This window comes from Lissotriton helveticus, chromosome 6 (genome assembly GCF_964261635.1).
Source record: "Lissotriton helveticus chromosome 6, aLisHel1.1, whole genome shotgun sequence".
NCBI lineage: Eukaryota > Metazoa > Chordata > Amphibia > Caudata > Salamandridae > Lissotriton > Lissotriton helveticus.
The window spans coordinates 698,474,021-698,497,307 of NC_136067.1; the positions used below are offsets into that span (position 1 = coordinate 698,474,021).

Here is a 23,287-nt window from a genome sequence, read left to right on the forward strand (position 1 = left end):
AGGTGGCAGACCATAGGTTCCAGGCTGGCGTGCAGTGGGGTACAAATATCTGCCTGTACCTTAGATATTTGCTCTAATAGACCCCCATGAGTTTTGCTGAACATTTTGAACTTGATTCTTGACTCAACCGGAAACCAGATGACTGAAGACTGGCTGCTTAATCATAGTTGCATTTCCAAAGGTTTAAACAACTTCTGGTTATCAGGTTCTATAGTCTGAAACTGAGTTTTAGGGAAAACCAGCTAGAACTGAACTTTTGTATAATCCATCTGAGCCGACTGATTCATGCATTAATTTTGTTTTGATGTTTATAAAATTTCAAAGATAAAATGACAAACTTATTTGTGGGCAAAATGCTCTTTATTGAGAGCACGTGGAAACTGATATTATTGGTGTTTCTTCATTATCTTCTGCTCAGTAACCAACTGTTGTCTCTCACACAGGAAGCATCACTCTGGAAGATCTGATGTCAGTGTTACCTTTCGGAGGCACTTTTGATCTGGTTCAGTTGAAGGGATCCACTCTGAAAAAAGCTTTTGAACACAGTGTACGCAGACATGGGGGTGGAACTGGAGAATTCCTTCAAGTTGGTGGTAAGTTTTCCGCTTTTAATACAGTCTATTAAAGTAACACAGTACTTATGACTTCTCTGGCCATTTCATGGAAAAGACTAAGAAGTTCAGAACTGCAACTTGCCTCCCAGTGGTTACTAAACCCCCTGATCCAGCTTTACTATGAAAAACAATGCTACTTGGAATCCCTTCAAAATTCCAGAAAAGCTGACATTCTCTAGATAATAATATGATGAAAACCCTCCATTCATTTAAATGATTCTCTACCCAACAAATAAACCAAAGCGCTTAAACCCTCCATTTTCCTGCTATTGGATGATGATTGTTAATGCATCCATCTAACAGGGCCCGATTCAATCAATTAATCAATCAAGACATTTGTAATGGGTGTTACTCACCCGTGAGGGTCTCAATGCGCTGGGGGTGGGGGGGTGCTACTGCTCGAACAGCCAGGTCTTGAGTACCCTCCTGAAGGTTAGTAGGTCTTCGGTTTGTTGTAGGAGGATGGGGAGGATGTTCCAGGACTTGGCGGCGAGGTTGGAGAATGATCTGCCGCCGGTGGTCGCTCTCCTGATGTGGGGAACGGTGGCGAGGACGAAGTCGGCGGAACGGAGCTGGCGGTTCGGGGTGTTGAAGCTGATCCGTTTGTTGAGGTATGCTGGACCGGTGTTGTGGAGAGCTTTATGTGCGTGGCTGAGAAGCTTGAAGGTGATCCTTTTGTTGACGGAAATCTCAGGTGGGGTGTGATGTGGCTGTGGCGAGGGATGTCGAGGATCCGGCGGGCAGAGGCGTTCTGAATGCGTTGCAGTTGTTTCAGCAGTTTGGTTGGGGCTCCCGCGTAGAGGGTGTTTCCGTAGTCCAGTCTGCTGCTGACGAGGGCCTGGGTTACCGTTCTTCTGGTGTCGGTGGGGATCCATTTGTAGATCTTTTGGAGCATGCGGAGGGTGTTGAAACAGTAGGATGAGATGGCGTTGACTTGCTTGGTCATGGAGAGTGTGGAGTCGAGGATGAATAACAGGTAATGTGCATGGTCGGTGGGTGTTAGAGCTGCTCCTAGGGCGGTCGGCCACCAGGATTCGTCCCAGGCAGAAGGGGTGGAGCCGAGGATGAGGACCTCTGTCTTGTCGAAGTTCAGCTTCAGACGGCTGTTCTTCATCCATTCGGCGACGGCTTTCTTACTTTAGTGGAGGTTGGTTTTGGCGGTGAGAGGGTCCTTGGTGAGTGAGAGGATCAGTTGTGTGTCGTCAGCTTAGGAGATGATGTTGAGGTTATGTAGTCCAGCGATGTGGGCGAGTGGGGCCATGTAGATGTTGAACAGTGTCGGGCTGAGGGAGGATCCTTGGGGTACGCCGCAGATGATCTTGGAGGCTTCGGATTGGAAGGGAGGGAGGCGGATGCTCTGTGTTCTGCCGGAGAGGAAGGAGGTGGTCCAGTCCAGTGCTTTGCCTCGGATTCCTGCGTCGTGGAGGCGGGTGCATAGGGTGCGGTGGTAGACAGTGTTGAAGGCGGCTGACAGGTCCAGGAGGATGAGGGTCGTGGTCTCGCTGTTGTCCAGCAGGGTTCTGATGTCATCTGTGGCGGCGAGGAGGGCAGTTTTGGTTCTGTGGTTGCTGCGGAAACCGGACGGGTCCAGGATGTTGTTTTCCTCTAGGTAGCGGGTCAGCTGTTTGTTGACAGTTTTCTCAATTACCTTCGCCAGGAACGGGAGTAGGGAGATGGGCCGGAAGTTCTTGAGGTCCTTGGGGTCTGCTTTGGGTTTCTTGAGAAGGGCGTTGATCTCGGCATTCTTCCAGCTCTCCGGGAAGGTCACAGTCCCAAAGGAGATGTTGATGGCCTTGCGGAGGTGGGGTGTGATGGTGGCGCTGGCTTTGTTGAAAATGTGGAGGGGGAACGGGTCTGATGGGGGGCCGGAGTGGATGGTGCTCATGGTCCTGAAGGTGTCGTCGTCGTTGATGTTGGTCCAGGTGAGAAGGGGGTCGTCATGGGTGGAGGCTGTGGGGTCAGAGATGTTGTTGGCTGCAGAGGAGGCCTGGTTTTCGAAGCTGTCCTTGATGTCTGCGATCTTGCGGTGTAAGAAGGAAGCCAGGGAGTAGGACAGGACTTGCGAGGGTGGGATGTCGTTGGTGCTGGCGCTGGGGTTGGAGAGTTCCTTCACAATGTTGAAGAGCTCTTTGCTGTTGTGTGCGTTGTTGTCGAGGAGGTCCCCAAAGGAGGTCTTTTTGGCGGCTCTGATGCGGTGATGATTTTGGCGCATGGTGTCCTTGTGGGCTGCTTGGTTCTCTGGTGTCTGTTCATGGCGCCATTTCTTGTCCAGCTTTCGGCAGTTTTGCTTGGAGGTCTGGAGGTTCGCGGTGAACCAGCAGGCAGTCTTGTTGCTGCGGCTGTTGGAGGGATTCTTGATCGGGGCGAGGGACAATCGGTTGTCTAAAGATAGGACAGGTCACCCCTATTGTAAAAAAAACAAATGCTGACCGGTCTGATCTCAATCATTTCTGTCCCATTAACAACCTCCCGACACTAGTTAAGGTCCTAGAAAAATGCATACACCTGCAACTTTGTGACCACATTGAACAATTTAATCTCCTGGCCCACTGGCAATCTGGCTTCAGAATGGGACATAGCACTAAAACAGCTCTAACCCACATTGTACATGATGCCCTAAGATTGCTTGATCATAACGAATCGTGCCTGTTCATACTCCTTGATCTCTCCTCTGCTTTCGACATGGTGAAAAATGACAGCATGATTGACCTTCTGGAGTCAAGGATGGGGCTATATGGATTTCTTTGTGCTTCCATAATAGAACTCATAGAATAAAAGTCAATCAAACCCTCTCCGACATTACACCAGTCTCAATTGGAATACATCAAGGATCCACGCTCTCACCTATCTTATTCTATCCGTTCATGGAATCCATCACTGATGTCCTCAGCACTCAAATATTAATTAGCTGGGACGTTAATACTCTCGAACGCACCCTAATAAAAACCGAACAATGTTTAGCCTGCCTGTCTAACCTTATGCTCAACATACTCAAAATGAAATTCCTCTTGATTGCTCCCCACAATCACTCTGTCCCTATAGGAACAAGGCTCAAACAATTTACAGCTCTCAATTGCGCCCACAACACTATTGACTTTACTAGATAACTTGGTATGACGTTTAAAAGATACCTGAATATGCAAGATCATATCAGGGCAAACACCAGGGGATCCAACTACTACCTGAACATTCAAAGGTAAATCAAACCTTTCTTGCCCCTGATGGCTTTCAATCGGTAGTCCAATCTCAAGTCATCTCCTGATTAGATTACAAGAGTGCTACTCTTGCAGGTCTACCCAAAGCAAGGCTAGCGCCGCTAAGGGCTGTGATGAACTCAGTGCCTTGGCTCGTCACGGGATCCAGAAAATTTGATCACATCAGTCCAGACCTAAGAATTCTATATTGGCTCCCATTTCAAGCAAGGATCCCGCTGAAAAAAAGCCTGCATGACACATGTGGCCCTTCACCACAAAACTCCTGTCTACCTGGCTAATAAACTAGCACTGAGTGGAGTAGTCGTTCCTTAGGAAGTGCCAACACCCTACTGCTGAAACCGCAGAAGCTCAACAAAAAGAAAACTTATGAAAGCTCCTTCTCCGGCTTAACCCCAAGAATATGGAACACACTGCCACCCAGAATCAGGTCAAACCCATTCATGACTTCTTTCAAAAAAGAAGTGAAAAGACTTCTGATGAACAAATTATTCCAATAATAACCCTGAGGAACTCAGCTGGGCTATTCTCATGTAGACACCTCCAGATCATGAATCTACCTAACCGATTGTTACTTTGCAGTTGTTCTGTTGCTTACTTATAACTGACTGCTTCCGTACTCTATATGTATGAGTTGTCTGCTATTTGTACAGCACTCATTTTTTTTAAATATCTTTATTGCGTTTTATCTTTTTCTGATACGTGCAACACAAGCATTGGTACATATAACACTTATAGCAAAAGTAATATTGCTATGTTGCCGTGTACATACATCCAGGTATTTCCATCATACAGTCATAGCAAGTTCTGCATTTACAGGACAGAATTTGGTGTGTATGTGTAAATTAACATTGGCATCAACTACCTATGTATACTGTCATCTCTAATTGTAGAGCAAGATGTGTCTACCATGTGCGCATCTCCCCAACAACGGGCGTCAACATGCAGATACATCGCTTTTCGTAGAGATACTCGGCACATACTCAGATCATCTTTGAAATTTAACTCACAATGTTTCATGGGCAAAATATGTGTACATCATTACGAGTTGCTAGATATCTTCAATTTTAACATTTGAACCCTAACTGACAAAACAAAAAGGAAAATCAAAAGAAAGAGAGATATCAAATATCAGAAGGAATATGGAGTCGTCATATAAAGTGCCGTTTGAATGTAGTGGTGACTAAGCTGGTGTATTTGTAGTGAATTCGAGCCGCTTTTCTTATTCTGTATAAGGGTATATGGATGCTAGGGCAACCTGTGACCAATGTCGTGTCCATGAAATGCAACTAAGGCATGTGGGGTTGTTACCCAACCCGATATTGTACAGCACTCATACCTTGGCAGGCCATGGTCGCGCTATATAAAACTCCTCAAATAATAATAAATAAATAATAACTGTTTAATTTAAAAGAACCTGAGAGAGTCCCCGAAAACTAATAAAGGTGTACCAATCAGATATATGAAGACCTTTTTGATGATAAATACAGGTGTAACCCTTCTCTTTGGATCTTAGGGCAGTTTGTTCAGGGTAGTCAGCATGCGGCACAAAGAAATCGATCTGGCATGATTTACTCCACTATATTTTTCACTTAATTAAGAAATAGTATACAAATATTACTCCTATTTTTGCATGTTGATAAATAACAATGTTGTTTAGCCGAGTACTGATGGAGTTCTACAGATAACCTAAAACACGTTTGAACTGCCATGCGCCTATAAACTATTCAGCAAAGTGAAAACGATCCTGCTTCAGCAAGCTCCATAAATGACTGGCTTTTGGATACAGGGCAGGTGACAAAGATGTACGACCATTCTAATCTGTAGTGTAGGACACCTGATTTCATCAGAGTGAGACAATGAGATGTCATAGCAGGTTTCCAGTTGAATGACACTGTGTGAATGCCAAGGAGAAAAAGTATCTCCTGTAATCTAGTCAGGATGACCAAATAATACTAGTTGAATCATTCCCAGGTGATGGTGGTTTATCCATTGAACTCTATAAAATTTCAGGGGGTATGGTCACGGGAGCGACCAAGATGGCCGCATTTGCGTAGAGCTCCGCCGGTCGGGCAGCCCTTTCCTGGCGTGGAGCGAGCGGCACCACATGAAGCACTCTCCCCCTTGCAGCCGCGGACCTTGGCTGTAGGAGCATGCCCCTCTGGAACGACTGCGGCGCCTCCTGAAACGGCGATCGGACCTGTTGAGGTCGGGCCTATACAGCGGGAGCTGCCGCCATTGATCCGGAGCCGTCGGAGACCGGGTAAGCCGTCACCGCCGTTCTGCCCGCCCGCTGGTCTCCCACTGACCTCCGCAGCTCTAGGGTTGGTCCCCGCTCGCTGCCTCCCGTTCGCCCCCCCCCCCACTGGGCCCATACTTCCGTTGCGGAGATTTAGGCCTTCAGGCATACACCGCATTATCGGAGCCGGGACCCACAGTGAGTTGGGAGCCGGCTGGGGGTGCTAGTGGTGCCGGTGGGCTCCCTGGGGAGGTGGGGTGAAGGGGGGTGGCTGCGGGCTGGTGGGTCCTTGGTGACTGTGCTCTTCCCCCCCATTGGGAGCCGGGGGGGGCGTCCTTGATCAGTGGGGGGGGCTTGCTGCCCACCCTCCCCCTTTCCTTGGCCCTCCCGTGGCAGCCCTTGGGCTCTCGTCTCATCCGGCAGTAAGGTTGGCATTCCTCCACCTGTCTATCCAACAGCTCTGCCCCTGAGGGCTTCCATTTACAATTACTGCGACGCCTGGCATCGCCAGAACACGGCCGGCCACAGTGGTCCTACATACGCCGACCCGGCGGAAACCCTCACCGGCGCAGCGATTCCCCTTGGCACTGGGCGGTACCTGGCGGCCTTATTGCCCTGGCTGCCCCCTGGCTGGGCCTGATCTGATTGGTACCATAGGATAATAACAGCTTCACACGACCGCCTTGGAACTCCCATCTCCGTCCTCTTTGAGACCCAGGGTTTCTCCATAGCCCCCTATTGTCCGGCTCACCTCTACTCCTGCACTCCACGGACTGTGACGGGCTCCCTGAAAATCGATCGCTATCCACAATGGTCAAGAAAGACCCAAGACAACCTAAACTACAATTCGAGAAGGCCCCAGATGCCTCGGCGGACCCCTCAGCGGGTCCCTCCGCTGCAACGGCTGCGCCTACGGAGGAGACAGACTCGAACTCACTGGCTGCCACCATGATTGCCGAAATGAGATCTGGCTTCAAGGCCCTGGATGCCCGATTCGACGATCTTGATTAAAAATTGGCAACCAGGAATGCCAAAATCCAAGGCCACAACCGCAGGCTAGAGGTGGTGGAGTCCAGAGTTTCTGACCTCGAAGATGGCGCCTCTTCTTCCCTGAAACGGCTTGAGCGGGTTGAAAAGATCCTCAAAGACGTGGCAATGAAGAACGAAGATTTGGAGGCGAGGGGACGCCGCAACAACATACGCCTTCTTGGCGTTCCAGAATCGACACCCACTGGTCGTCTGGACTCATTTGTGGAACAGCTCTTGTTGGATCTTTTCGGTATAGAAACCTTCAACCAGGGCTTTGTGGTGGAGCGGGCACATCGGTCCCTAGGCCCTCGTCCTAAGCCGGGCCTCCTACCTCGACCGATCATCGCACGGGTAATGAACTTTCGCGACCGGGACGCAGCCCTCCGTGCGGCCCGTGAAAAAGGGGACGTCCAGTGGCAAGGCAACAAACTGTCCTTCTTTCCAGACTTTACATTCATGGTGCAGGAGGCTAGACGGAAATATCAGAATGTCAAGGCCATGTTGAGAAATCTAGGACGCCATTATGGTATGCTATACCCGGCCCGACTTAGGGTGGACATTGACGGCAAGGCGAGAATTTTTGATACGCCACAAGCCGCTCAGGATTTCTTCCGCAACTTTAAACATGCCAGAGGTGGTTCGCACGGTGACTCTCGGCCACACTCCCCTTCTCAACAGTCCTTGCAAACCAGTGTGGACCTTTTTTTCCCAAACCGGGAGTGGCTAAATAACTGTTTTTGCTCTATTCCATAGTTAAGGAGATGGATAGTGGTTGTTGCTCGTTCGAACGCATGTTTCCATTCAAATGTTTTTTTACTTTTCAGAATGCTGGTTGCCCGACTGGCGTGGTGTTGCCATGCCCCATGGTGAATACCTCCATGGTTTCTTTTCGTGAGAAATGTACTTGGGTACTCCTCTTTATAGGTAGGGAGAGGGTGGGTGGTGGACGGGAGGATTTTTTTTGTGTTTTGTATTTTCTTTTTATTACTTGTTGCAGTTTGCAAGGTATATCGATGTTATTAGGCAATATGGCTAAACGATATTCTGACTCCGTTTACAAGACAGTGTTGAGATGGTTCTGCTAGGAAACGTGTCCGGTCCCTCCGGACTTTCACTGATGTCCAGGAATGTGCGGGCCTGAACGATAATAGGAAGCGGATGCGGGTCCTGGCCTATTTAGCGCGTCATGGGGTGGACATCCTGTTCTTTCAGGAAACCCATTTAGCTGTCACTACGGCTGGTAGCCTGGCATCCAGTTCGCACACTTTGCCACGAGGGGCGACCCTGAAGGCCGTTTTCTGATCGTCACTAGGCAGATGATGGGGCATAGGATATCATTGGTTTGTGTCTACGGCCCGAATACTGACACTACCCCCTCCTTCTTTCAATCCCTTTCCACACACCTCCTAGCGACTGACACAGGGCTGCTGATTCTTGGCGGAGACTTTAACCTACTTCTAGACCATGATAGAGACAGTACAGCTTCCACTCCTGACTCCAAGCCCCACTCCCGCCTAGCTCTCGTGATGTCTTCACACACTACTCCCTTGTTGACGTTGAGGCACATTTACACGCTAACAAACCCGCCTTCACTCATTACTCCGGGTTCCACAACACATGGACCAGACTAGATTACTGGCTGGTCTCCCCGGTGATTGCTATCTGGTTAGGTTCTGTCCATACCCTCCCCCGCACTCTCTCTGATCATTGTCCGGTTACGCTCCAGCTGTTTGTCCCAAGAGAGGGGGGTTATGAGAGACACTGACGTTTCCCCGGTCGTGCACTGCTTGACCCTGTCTTTACTGAAGAGATACAGCGGGCTATCGAAGACTACTTTGATTTAAACACTGGCTCCGTGGACACATGGGCAGTCCTGTGGGAGGGCTTTAAGGCAGTTATCAGAGGGGTGTGCATTTCGAAACACGCAGGGATCCTCAGAGACCTGCGTTCTACCTTGGATAAGATTGAGGAGGAGCTTGCCGCCGCGGATCACGAACTACTGATAGCACCCTCAGTCGCCCTGTCAGCCAATCTTTAAGAGCTTTCCATGAAATTCCGTGACACGGCGGATAGAGAACTCGCCTTTCTAAACAAACACTGCACTGCACGGCGATATGGAGACGGTGACCGCCCTGGCCGCCTACTGGCAAACACACTGCGGCCGCCTAGAGGCCCTACCTGCATTCTTTCCATGACAGGTCCAGACGGCTCCCCAGTGTAATCTACACCTGTGGTTTGCCAGCTCTTCCTCACGTATTACGAATCCCTGTACACATCACGCCTATCCGGGAGTCTGGCCGACCAAGAGAGGTATTTGTCAGAGGTGGCCATTGTGTATCTGGAACGCTACATGCAGGATTTCTTTCTTGTGCCCATTACTGCGGACAGCATCATAGAGGCCATCGACGCCTTGCGCGGTTCCTCGGCCCCTGGTCTAGATGGCTTTTCTGTCGACTTTTATAAAGCATATAAAGATGTACTGGTGCCTCGCTTGATCGAGGTGTACGCGGAGGCTTTGGAAGTGGGCAGCCTCCCACCGACTTTTCGTGAAGCGGTGATTGTTCTGCTGCCCAAACCTGGTAAAGACCCCACGCTTTGCGGTTCTTATAGGCCGCTCTCACTCCTGAACACGGACTACAAAATCCTAGCCAAAGAGATAGCAATCAGACTGTCACTCCTGATGGAATTTATCATCTCTCCCATGCAATCGGGCTTTGTTCCACATAGATCTACATCCCTTAACCTCCGCACCTTATTTACAGTTTTACACCGCATTGACCCCGATACTCCGGCCGCGGCGATTTTATTGGATGCAGAGAAAGCCTTCGATTCCCTGGAGTGGCCCTTCTTTCTCTCTGTCATGCGCCGCATGGGCATGCCGGAGTGCTTTATTGCAACCGTGGCCCCTTGTATACCGAGCCCTCCGCAAGGCTGCGACTCAATGGAGTACTGTCGGATCCCTTTCCTCTTTCGCGGGGTACAAGGCAGGGTTGTCCCCTCTCCCCACTGCTGTTTATCTTGGCGCTCGATCCCCTGGCACGTCAGTTCCAGGAGAATCACCTCCAGCGCGGGTTACAGTTTCGTACAGGCCCCTTGCTGTTGTCCATGTACGCAGACGACATGATACTTTACGTCAGGCAACCCCACTGTAATCTATCCCCGTTGATATGAGAAATAATACGCTTTGGAACATTTTCAGGCTTAAATATTATTTTGCACAAATCCGTCATTTTCCCGCTCACCACCAGCACCATTCCCTGGTCTTTTGAGTTTCCGCTAGAATGGTGCGCTGACTCCGGTAAATATTTAGGAATACATATCCATCTAGATACAGCGTATTTGATACGCCTCAACTATGGCGCGGCAGTCTCCAAGCTAGAAACACAAATTGACCGCTGGATCAGTTTACCCTTCTCCCTCTCCCCTCTCCGCTTGGTCTGGGGAGACCGCACACCCCGTGTCAGCTGGAAGGTCCTGACCCTCCCGCCTGTTAAGGGCGGGCTGGGTGTACCAGACTTCTATTTGTATTACTTACTGGCCCAATGCTCTTATGCTTACTCGTGGTTCCACCCAGATGCACAAATTCCATACTTGCTCCCCAGGCAACTCTTCACGCTGCTCCCTACCGGCTTCCCTCGAGATCCGCGTGACATACAGACCGTGTCCACCACATGCTGGGCGTGGGTTAAACTGCGTAAACTTTTAGGATTCGATACGCTTTATTCTCCGCTGTTGCCCATTCCCAATGCCTCCCTTCCTGCCATTACAGAGGAGAGATTGGTAAATCACACATTGCAGACCTTTGCCATTGGCACCCTCGGAGATTTTTTCCCTGATCGCCACGTATTCTCCGTAACGGAGGACCCCCGATTCTCGGACCGTTCCTTCATGGACGCATTTATTCTCGCCCGGCTGCGCTCAGCATTGAGGGCATGCTTCCCCTCCTTTCCTCTAGCCCCCGAAGAGGTCCTCCCCCTGACGCTGGTGATACAGAGCCCATCCAACACGCATCAGATCTCCAAGTTATATAAACAGTGCGCTTCCCTTAAACCTATTGATGACTCCAGGCTCAGAGCCGAATGGGAAACAGACCTTGGCGGCCCTATTTCAGATGAGCAATGGACGTACTGTTGTGAGGCTACGACAAATGTCTCCTTGAACAGTCGACACAAGTTGTTGCAATTTAAATTCCTCCGGCGGATGTATTTTACCCCAGCGCGTGCGCATAGAATAGACGACTCCCGGCCTCACAATTGCCCGAAATGCCACTCCCCTTTGGCGGACTTCGCACACTTAACATGGACTTGCCCTGAGATACATCAATACTGGTCGGACGTCCACTCTGCACTGGGGGATATCCTCCCTACACCACTCCTTCCTACCCCTGAGATTGCACTGCTGGGATATGTTGCAAACTTCCCCAGAAACGTTTGAAAATTAGCAGCAATGGGCTTCATGCTGGCAAAAAGGGAAATTGCATTGCTCTGGGGTAGCAGGAAGGCCCCAACTCTCCGATCATGGTTAAACAGCTTGGCATTTTGTAACACTAACTGCGAGGAGTTTAGCACTCTACTCCCCCCCACCTCCAGACCTATTGATATATGGGAACCCTACTGCATCTACATATCCCGACAACGTGATGCCCAGGCGTCTCTGACACAATCAGGCATCACCCCGACTAGGGTGGGCTGATCCCCCCCACTATTTGCATTTGAGTGCCATAGACCCGGAGTGGTCATATTACTTTAATGGTCAGTTCTTTGTTTGTAACATTTTTAATAGACATAATGGGTTTTCAGCATGCTGCCAGATCGGTAGGAGGTCCCTGATATAAAACGGTACTGTGGTATCAAGATGTTCCCCCTTTCAACCTTACTTTGATGTTTGTAATTTCGATTCATGTCGTTTGGATATATGTCACCGCGATATGGTCACTGTCATTATTCGATGTACACTGCACTGCCTTTGTTGGGTTATGCCTTTGATGTATTGTCTTCTTGTGTTTATTATGCCTTGGTATTATTTTTTATTTTTGTATCACTATTCGCAATATGTGGAACTTTAAATAAAGGTTTAAAAAAAAAAAACTCTATAAAATTTCAGAGAGTCACACAGGTCCATTGTTCTCCAAGGAACCCAATAAATTCAAAAGGTGTGGTAACCTCCCACTCACATTTAACACAACATTGATAACAATGATTCCCACACTGACTAAGGATGCATTCAAACCCTCTGACATCGGGACAGAGGAGATACGTGGTGGTTCCTGATGTCATCTAGGGAGAGGTGTGGCGACGCGGCCACGGCGACTGACGCTGGAATCTGGGGACCACGGTTCGATCCCCGGCTCCGGCGGCAGGTTAGCCCAGCACCATGTGACTCTGGGCAATAGCTCGCTTAATCTTCCCGACGGCCCCCAGCGCCTAGAGACCCTTACGGGTGATTGTGCGCTTTACAAATGTGGACTTTACTTTATCTATTATTAGTGTTATTTTTTCTATTATTATTTTCAGTTGGAGGTAATTCGGAAATTGAGATCACCAGAAATGCAGCCAGGAAACTAAATAATGCGTAATGCTGATTACATTATGCCCAAGTCACCCATACATTTTGACTTCCTTTAATATAAAATATTTTTTTTTTTAACCTTTATTTTTCCAATTTACGTTATTACAAAAGATATATACATGCCAATCTGTTACAATGACATTGTCACTCAATCAGCTCATGCATCGTAGATTTCAAATAGGTGCACCGCCTGGCAAGGCTAGTATGATGGTTACAGTGATCCTATAATTACAGTTCACTTGGGCCCTCCCCAATACCCAACCCCCCCCGTTCTTCAGTACTACAACAGTCCTGATACATACAAGAGTAAAAGCCCCAGTGTTTGGGGTGCACCATGATTTGTGAATAGTGCCTGGCACTAAGTGAGCTTAGCATATTGAGGCTGTCACCCCACCCCCTCCAGGACGAGTCCATCCCCCAGTTGAGAATTGGGGGTCTGTCTCAAAGCCTCTATATAAGAACGATATGGGCCCCATGTCTTTGGGGCGAGAAGAGCTGGCTTGTGTCAGCATAAAGCTCGCTATTCACATTACATTAAGCCAGACTGTTCAGCCAACTCTGTACTTTAGGAGCCGTCCTCCTGCCTCAATGAATAGCCACTTCCCTTTTGCCCAGGAGCAGACCTAGTGAAGTAAACCGCCTAACCCCTTTAGGGAAGTTTACAGTGTATCCCAATAAGGCCACCTCTGGAATTGGAATGATGAGCAAGTTAATCATTTTTCCCAGTGTGCAGTGGATGTGCTTCCAATAAGTATGTAGCTGTGGGCATGTCCATGCAAGATGTGCAAAGTCAGCTTAGGGCGCAGCGCATTTCAGGCAAGTGTGTGGTCTGGATGAATCTATCCTGTGCGCTTTAGCGGGGGTGAAGTATGTGTGTTGCAAACATTTTAAATGGAGCAGTTTGTGTTTACTGTTAAGGGAGACTTCCTTGGTGAGCACCCAACATTGCTCATCAGTTATTGGACGGCCCAAGTCTATTTCCCAATCACTGCGGATCTTGTTCTCACTGTCTAGCCTCATGTTAGCACAAGCTTTGTACAATTTAGAAATTAAATGCGCCCCATTTGTGTTCTCAATTATCGTTGTTAGTGGGAGGGAAAACTCTGGGTCGATCGGGAACTTCGGCAGTGTGGCACGCAGAGCCGACCGGATGCGCCCCAGGACAAACCTATCCATGAAGCTACCATCTAGGAAGCGTATATCATCCTCTAGTGAAAAAGCGTGGCCCCCTGGGCATAGGTCTCCCATTTTGGTTATATCAATTGTGGTCACGGTGCACTGCACCAGTCATTCACCCAATATTGGGATCCAGCGGACGTTCGGGGAAGGAAGGGCGGAAGAGTATAGCATTGTGGCGCCAGATAGCCGTCTGAGTTTCTCCCACGCCCAGCTTGTAGTGGACACGGTCTGTATGTCCTGGGGGTCCCTCGGGATGCCTTTGGGCAAAACTGTAGACAGTTGCTCTAGCAATACAAAGTCAGATTCAGGCCGAAGATACAGTATCCTGGCATCGGGGTGCAGCCATGCATGCACATAGCAGCACTGGGCTGCAAGGTAATACAATTGCAGATCCGGTACCCCATACCCCCCTGCTATATGGCAGAGTGAGCACTGGCCAATGAACCCGAGGCTGTCTACCCTCCCCAGACCAGACGTGTAAGGTGGGTGCGTAGTGTCCTAAAAAAAACGTTAGTGAGGGGAATGGGGATATTATTGAATAAATACAGAAATTTGGGAAGTACCACCATCTTTAGAATAGCCACCCACCCCGACATTGACAAGGTCAATCACAGCCATCTCTATACCTGAGTCTTCAGAGTGCTGATGGCCTGCCCACAATTTAAACGAATGATCTGCTTAGTGTCTAGATGTATATGTATCCCCAGGTATTTGCCCGAATCTGTGCACCATTCAAGAGGATATTTGCGCTCCCATTGTTTTGTGCCTGAGGTTAAAGGGAAAATTAATGATTTTTGCCAGTTGATGTCAAGGTCTGAAAAAAGGCATAATCTGAGTATCTTTCTGATGAGAGGTTCCAGATTTACCTGGGGCTCCCTGACAGAAAGGATTATGTCATCTGCGTAAAGTGAGGCCAAAAGTGGGCCCGTATTAAACTGTATCTTTCGCTGCAGATGTCTTTCCTGAAAGTGTTGAATTAATGGATCCATGGCAAGAATGAACAGGCCCTGATGGGCGCCCCGTGATAGCCTGAAGGGTCAGGAGAGAATACCATTCAAGCGGAGTCTGGCCGTGGGATTGCTGTATAATAAGGCAATGTTGGCCACAAATCCCTCAGGCAGTCCCATGCGGCGCATCACTGCAAGGAAAATCCATTCCAAGGAGTCAAAGGCCTTTTCCGCATCGAGAAGGATTGCCGCAGCTTGGACCCTCCGATCGAACCTGTGGAGGACTGCAAATAATGTCCTAAGATCCAACAAGGTGGACCGATGGGGAATAAATTCCTATTGGACTGGGGATACTCTAAACGTCATCAATTGTGATAGGCAATTAGTGATGACCTTGGCCAATATTTTATAGTCTAAATTTAGGAGGAACATCTGATAGAGGGCGGGCTCACCTGCTCGAGATTTTACCATACTCACCTGGGCCCATAAAAACTACACACTTTGAACAGGTAAACCTACATTAAATCAGGATTTTATTTAACCTTTTAGGACCTATACCTTTGACTTACCAATCCTAGTCACCGGTACCTAGAGTCCTAAGGGATCAAGGGAGTTAGCAAGAAAATAGGCAGTAAATAAACATTTGCACTCATAAAATAACCACAGACTCGGGAAAGATTTAAACACTTTATCTATGTAAATTCTTAAATGTCAGAGTCCATAACAATTCGATTAAAGCGCATTCAATTAGAAAGAATATAATTAAAGCAAGATGATGCAAAAATATTATGAAACTTTCTTTAAGCATTGAAACATAGGAAGGGTCAGAAAAAGGAAACAATATAATGACATACCCACGTGTATTTTATATTTACCTAGAATGGTGTGAAAACCAACCCTCGGCCACGGGCTAGGATAAAAGACAGGACTTCTTGTAGTTCAGATGCCAGTAAGACAGCACAGGTGTAGATCAGGACCAGTGATGACCAAATTAGGATGGATTCAAGTTGGAACCAAGTACCCTCAGCTAAGTGCAACGCCAGCGTTACACCCCTCACTGCGGCTAACAGGTGGACCCCGATTGGGTTAGCTAATCTTCTCCCTCCAGAACCCCGATTGGGTTATCGAATCTCCATCAAAGGAACCCCGATTGGGTTATCGATCCTTCTGACAGAGTGCTCTGCCAGCACCTCTTCTCTCGATCGCCTATTGAGTGCATTGGGTTAGTGACAGATCAGCTATTCGGACAAGTCGGACAATCTAACTAGCTAATCCTACCTTAGTTATACCATTTTCCAGGGCAGTGTACCACCCCCCAATGTTGCAAATGTGTGTATTCCCTTACTTTGATTGGTCAAAGGACGAGGAGAGGTCATCACACCATACCAGTTATGAGGTCACTTGATTCATATATTCAAATTAATGTTCCCTCCCATAGTTTTATTTTCCCATGCACTTTTATTCCTCCCAACAATAGATGTTTCAATAACAAATACAATGTATACGAAGATTGGTAAGTTGTCTTCCTTTCCGTGGGTCAATAGTTCATTTTCCCAGGCGCATGGTAGGCAAGGCTGTTGTTGGAATAGATTCAATGCCATGGCTTGTGGACTCTTGAGAGGGCAGCACATGCGCAGTCGCGGGACCCAAGATGGAGCAACATTGTATTTGATTGTTCCAAACACGAGCTAATAGCAAAGTCAAAGAAGAACAGTTTTAGAACAAAGAATAATTTAATGTACTGTATACCACTTATCTCTACTCTATTCCCATTACTTTATTTTAACTACAGTGTTAGGAATTAAGCAGAACAAACAATTTAGTAAAAGCAGCAATGCAAGCGTTAGCACATGAAAACCTAGAGCAGCCATCTTTAGTTCTGGTGCGCAGAAGCAAAGTTTTCCCACCAAAGCAGAAAGTACGTCATGTCACGTGAGTGTGACAGACGCATGCGCAGAAAAGTTCCCGCGTTGCGCGGCCATATTAGGACACTCGAGTTACGTTTAGTAAAAAGCACATAGGAAAGCTTCCCCTGGATACTAGAAATGTTGTGTGGTGCATTATTAGTAATACAAAACATGTTGATTAAAGTATTATATATTATTTCGAGAGGGTTTGGATCCAAGCAAGTCTCTTTACGAGTGAAACCTTGCTCCATCAATCCCCTCTTTGATGATATTTTATATCATCACATATTACAGAAACAGATGCCAACTTTTCAACATTTACTCATTTCTATTTCTTCAAACACTCTTCGAGGTTTTTCACCATTATTCATGTGAAAGTTTTTTATCTTTTTATACAGATCCCCATTTTATTCTTCAAGCTCGATTTCACTGAAGTTTCTTTTCTTCCCTTTCTGATTTGCTTTAGATGTCTTTTTATGTTTGCAACATTTGCAACAAATTATTATCCCTAAAATCAGTAGTGCTACTCCCACCATTGGCATCAGTATTTCACCTACAAAACTCTTTCCTACTTTAGTGAACCAACTACCTATTGAAGAGAGACCACAAATTAGTCTCTTCCATGCACTATCAACCTCCAGTGGTTTCAATTCTTCTCTCAAATTGGTAATATTTCTCGCGTACCTTTTAATTTCTACGCTTTCGTCTGGAATGTAAGTGCAACAATGTTGCATCTTCAACATTCTACAGACTCCGCCCTCTTTTGCCAATAATATGTCAAGAGCAAGTCGATTTTGTAAAACCATTGATCTTACCGCAACTAATTCGTTATTTATCATCAAAAATCCACCAGTAATGTCTAGGGAGAGAAATACATGCGGCTCCTTACGATCACATACATCCATCAACCAGTTATGTGTCCTCCTCAAGTTGTGCCTAGTTGCCCTGTCTGGCAGGAAGCCCGTCTGATCCAGGTGAATCAGTTCTGTTATCACCTTTCTCAGTCGCAATGCCAGAATCGTCGCTAGGAGTTTTACCTCCACGTTCAACAGTGATATGGGGCAGTATGATGCACACTCCCCTGGCGGTTTACCCTGCTTATATATAGGTACCATTGTGGCCATACGGAGATCTGGTGGGAAGGTTCCCTCCTCCATCGCCCCATTGAACAAAGCCAGTAGATGCGTAAGGAGGTCCGTCGTGTTTTTAAAGAATTCCGCGGGGAACCCATTAGCACCAGGAGATTTCCCCGGGCGTAGTTTAGCTATTGCCTCCCGCACCTCAGCTACTGTGATCTCTGCCTCAAGGCTCTCTCGAGCTTCCATCTCTAAACTGGGGGTCTCAACCACGTCTCAGTACTGACCAATCTCGTCCGTCGAGCCTAGGTCTCTAGCCTCATAGAACTTCTCATAATAAGCTGCAAACGTCTGCGCTATTTGTACATCTGTTCTTCGGGGTCGGCCTTCCGCGTCCACCACCTGGTCTACCCACCTCGCCTCCTCCCCCTACGACTCAGCCATGCCATAAGTTTCCAGGATTTGTCCCCCACATCGTATAGCCTATGCAAGGTCGCCTGCGCCTGTGTCTTGGCCTCGTCCCTCGTCAGGGCCTTGTATTGCTGCTGGGCATGCAGCACCTGTCATAGTGAACGTACTCCCCCATCCGCGACATGTCGCTGTTCGAGCTCCAAAATGCAAGCCTCAAGGTCACGGAGGTCCCCCTGCAGTCTCCTCTTATCCTCCGCTACCTATTCTGTACTTTATCGCACATGACAGCCTTCAAAGCTTCCCAGATCGTCACCCCAGACTGTACGGAGCCCAGGTTGTCTGCCAGGTACACCTTCACATCTGCCCTAAATCCCCGCAACAAGTTCTTATTCTGGAGATCCCGGGCAGACAGTCTCCAGCTCTTACCCTTTGTCCCCAGTCTCGTCCCCAGTGTCACCAACATTGGCGAGTGGTCCAAAATGCCTCGCGCCAGGTATTCTGCTCAGCTAGCAACATCCAACGCGCGGCGTGGGTAGGAAGACATAGTCCAGTCTGGAATACACCCTGTGCGCCCCAGAGAAATAAGAGTACATCCTAGCCTCCGGATGGAGCCATCTCCAGGCGTCTGTCAGCCCTACCGTGTCGAGAAACCGCGCTAGAGGGGACAGTACAAAACGGTCCATTCGCACCCCTGGCCTGTCCAAAGGGGTATGTACAACATCATTAAAATCTCCTCCCACCACGTGTAGAGTGTCCGGCGTGTTCAGAATAATATCAGCAACACCTGCGAGGGTTCTAGCCTGTAACCTAGGGGGTGCGTACACTGACAGGACCGTAATCTTCTGGCATCTCTATGTCCCTGTTACCCCAACGTATGTACCCTGTGGGCCCGTCCAAGTGTCTGTGACTGTGAAAGGGGGATTTTCTCACCAGAATGGCAACCCCCCCGGAGCTCGATGTGTACCCTGCATGGGCCAATACCTTGTACGCCCCTCTAGCCAAAAAACCACACCTTGTCCCATGTAAATGCGTTTCCTGGAGTAGTACTATGTCTGGGGCCAGCCTCTTAACAAAGGCCATCACCAATCCCCGTTTTACCTTAGCGCCCAGGCCGTTCACATTCCATGTAAGGATTTTGACAGTTCCAGTGTCTTGCGCCTCCTACCCGAGGCCACCCACTACTTCAGGGGACATCAAACTGGGTCAGGACATGCCCTGGTAGGGCCCCGGTGTAGGGTGTACAGGTGTAGTGAACATTTCCTTCTGCAACATGCTTAAAAAAGATAACAAGAACAATGACCCCCCCAACCCACCACCCCCTGGACCCCCCTTCCCTCCCCAACCCCCCTACTGGTTCACCCCAGAAACTCCCCCCTCCCCGGCCCTCTCCCCCGTCCAGACCCATCACCACCGTAAAGATAGAGATACAGCTGTCCAGGTGAAGGAGGTCTGTCGCCCACCCTCCACCGCCCCAACTACTAACGTGCCCGCTTTACACCTCTGCAAGAGAATTGTTAGAAGGCATAATCCCAAGCATGTAACTAAGCAAAACAAAACGAGAAAAAAAATCAGTACAATACAATCAAAACAAATAGATATAGGGGGGATTGTTCAACTTGCGTGCTCTCGGCTTCAGTGTCCATAATTGGCTGACCCATGCTGTCCCTTCATCATGAGTTAGAGTCCTGTGGATCCCCCTGCGAGACCCCTGTGTCCTGGGTATTTCCCCGCTCCATGTCTTTTATGGCTGCCTCCACGGGGTGCATCGATCGCCCTTCCAGATCGTTTCCCTCCGATGTGGTATCACCAGGATCTTCCTCCTCCTCCGACCACGTCTTCTCTGCCAAGCATCGAAAGCGTGAGCCTGTCAAGTGAATCGACTTAAGGGAGGCTGTACTCTCCCGTCTCCTCCGCCACGATCCAGATACGGGGTATGGGGTAGTCGCCACATCGCGGCTGCCACGTCGCAGCCTCACTCTCTGCATCCTCGGTGAGCCTCGAGGGCTTCCCCCAGGGCCGTCCCGCTCTGTCGGTCTCCGCTCCCCCGTCAGCTGCCGCCCCACAGGAGGGCGTTCCTTCAGCCATTGCCATTGCCATGTCTCCTCTTGGGATTGGAAAAAATTGGTTTTTTCCTTATATATCACCTTCAGCTTTACAGGGAATAACAGCATGTATTTTATTTGGAGGGCTCTCAACTTAGCCTTAACCGAATCAAAGGAGCGCCGTTGCTTCTGCACCTCGTGGCTGTAATCCGGGAAAATCATTAAGTGTGCATTTTCGTGGCTGATGTCCCCGAGTTTCCTAACCTCCCGGAGGATCATGTCCCGGTCTAAAAAGTTTAAGAAACGGGCAATGACTGGCCGTGGTCGCGCCCGGCCGGAGGTCTCGCCAGCAGTGCTCTATGTGCCCTCTCAATGAGGAAACAAGTGGAGAATTTGTCTTTTGGGAATGTGCGGAGCAGCCAGGAGTGAAGGAACTCTGCCATGTTTGCACCCTCAAGTCCTTCCCTAAAGCCCACATAGCGGAGGTTATTGCGTCTCTCTCTATTTTCCGCGTCATCCACCTTCCACAGAAGTTGTTTATGTGAGGCTTGTAGTTCCACCAGGCCCTTTTTCAAGTCCTGCACGTTATCTTCCGCCTCCCCTATCCTGGTCTCCGTGGCCGTCACTCTTTCAGCTAAATTGCGGAGGTCCTGCCTCTGGAGCATCACCTCCGTTCCTACCTCCCCTATTTTGTTTTCAAGGGCCTCGTGAGACGCTTGTATGGCGCTCATCAGGAGGGCCGTGTCTGATCTTGCTCCATTCGGTTCCCCTCCGCCACAGATGGGGCCACGGCATATCTGTCTAGGGTGCCCTGTTTAGGGGGTTTGGGGTCCAGATTCTTCTTGCCCATCATGGGCTGTGTTACTGTCTCTCCCCCACAGTGACCTCTCTGCTCTGGGCCAGAGTCGTGCAAGGGTCCCAGTAGCATGTGCCACCGACCTCCGCCCTCAATGCCCCCAGTTGTCCCCTGTCAGTACCAACGGCTGCCCAGGCACCACGGGTGGCAGAAAGGCACTCTTCACCTTTAGGCCCCTGCGGGAGGCGATGACCCCCTCACCGTGTCCACGTCCAAGGGGTCTCAAAGCCCAGGTTGCGGATCCATGCAGCTCACCCCAGCACCTTCTAATTACAGTCAACCGGGCCCCCCTCTCTACTGTCCGCCAGACCACCTGTCCACGGGGGGGTCGCCGCAGTTCTCGGATCCAGTCCCTGCTCCTGACCAGCACTCCAACTCTCCGACCCTCTCACCTTCTCCACGCTGTTCCGCTGATCGCTCCAGATACCACTAATAAAGCAGGGCTCCGCAGCTCCTCAGGGGTCTTTGCCAGCAACGAGCACAGGAAACTGCCTTCTGTAGGTCTGGGTTCCGACCTATCTCTCCCTAGGCGTCAGCCATGGAGGCCTCTGTCCTCAGGGCTGGCTCTCCTCCCCCTTTCGGCCCACATCGGGGTCTGGTGAGCGTGGGCCCTCTTCGTGAAACTCCTCTGTGTCTATTGCCCGTTGTCGTGCAGGGGGGGGCCTCAATGCATGCGTTGTGTTGGCCCAGGAACCGGTGATCAGGCAGGGGGGAGAGGCGGCAGGAAGGGGCCTGCCCCAGCGAGTCCTCTGCTGCAGCGCGAGGGCAGCCCCACTCCAGTCCCGGCCGTCGCTGCTCCCCCCCTTGTATCAAATGGTGGCCCAGGGGGGCTGTTTGACAGCGTTCAGGGCCTCGGCACTCGTCTTTGTCCTCCCGCCTACCTTCCTGCGTGGCGGTTGCGGCCCGGCATCCCCAGCCTCGGGAGCACTCACCTTGCGCTAGAAGTTGGGGGCCCAGCAGGCCGCGGGCCGGCCCCGAAGCCTCTGCAGTTCTCCTCTTCCGTCCGGGGTTCGGGGCTGAACTCCGCCGGCTGCCCCACAGCCAGCAGGGGTCTCGGGCAGCCCCCGCCTCCCGAACCAACAGAGCGGGGAGCGCCACTCAAGGCACAACGTGTCTCAGGGCCCGCAGAGCCTCCAACGGTGCCGCAGTTGCCGTTACCACGTAGCCGGCACCATCTTAGTGCGCTTGCCCGGCTTCCAGCAGGCTCTCAGTTTTCCCCGGGAAACAGGACTTTCACTTTCCCGGAGTGCGCCTACCAGCAACCAGGAGGCGCAGGGATCGCCAAATATCTGAAATGGTCAATCATCGGGACTCAGGGTCGCCAATATGCTTGTCGGATCGTTGATGGCAGCCAGAGCTAGCAAGCTCACGTCCATGTTGATAGCCACGCCCCATCCACTAGTAGTGCCAGTCGATACAGATCCCCATTTTATTCTTCAAGCTCGATTTCACTGAAGTTTCTTTTCTTCCCTTTCTGATTTGCTTTAGATGTCTTTTTATGTTTGCAACATTTGCAACAAATTATTATCCCTAAAATCAGTAGTGCTACTCCCACCATTGGCATCAGTATTTCACCTACAAAACTCTTTCCTACTTTAGTGAACCAACTACCTATTGAAGAGAGACCACAAATTAGTCTCTTCCATGCACTATCAACCTCCAGTGGTTTCAATTCTTCTCTCAAATTGGTAATATTTCTCGCGTACCTTTTAATTTCTACGCTTTCGTCTGGAATGTAAGTGCAACAATGTTGCATCTTCAACATTCTACAGACTCCGCCCTCTTTTGCCAATAATATGTCAAGAGCAAGTCGATTTTGTGAAACCATTGATCTTACCGCAACTAATTCGTTATTTATCATCAAAAATCCACCAGTAATGTCTAGGGAGAGAAATACATGCGGCTCCTTACGATCACATACATCCATCAACCAGTTATGTGTCCTCCTCAAGTTGTGCCTAGTTGCCCTGTCTGGCAGGAAGCCCGTCTGATCCAGGTGAATCAGTTCTGTTATCACCTTTCTCAGTCGCAATGCCAGAATCGTCGCTAGGAGTTTTACCTCCACGTTCAACAGTGATATGGGGCAGTATGATGCACACTCCCCTGGCGGTTTACCCTGCTTATATATAGGTACCATTGTGGCCATACGGAGATCTGGTGGGAAGGTTCCCTCCTCCATCGCCCCATTGAACAAAGCCAGTAGATGC

General features: G+C 49.4%; 1 protein-coding gene across 1 annotated transcript in view; it reads left to right on the forward strand.

Annotated features, from left to right (window-relative positions):
- The window catches only part of NT5E (5'-nucleotidase ecto), a 649,764-nt gene that overhangs the window by 584,201 nt on the left and 42,276 nt on the right, over positions 1-23,287 (forward strand). Inside the window, exon 7 of the mRNA XM_078648160.1 lies at positions 444-593. Coding sequence (XP_078504286.1) covers positions 444-593 — 150 coding nt within the window. The remainder of the gene's footprint in view (positions 1-443; positions 594-23,287) is intronic.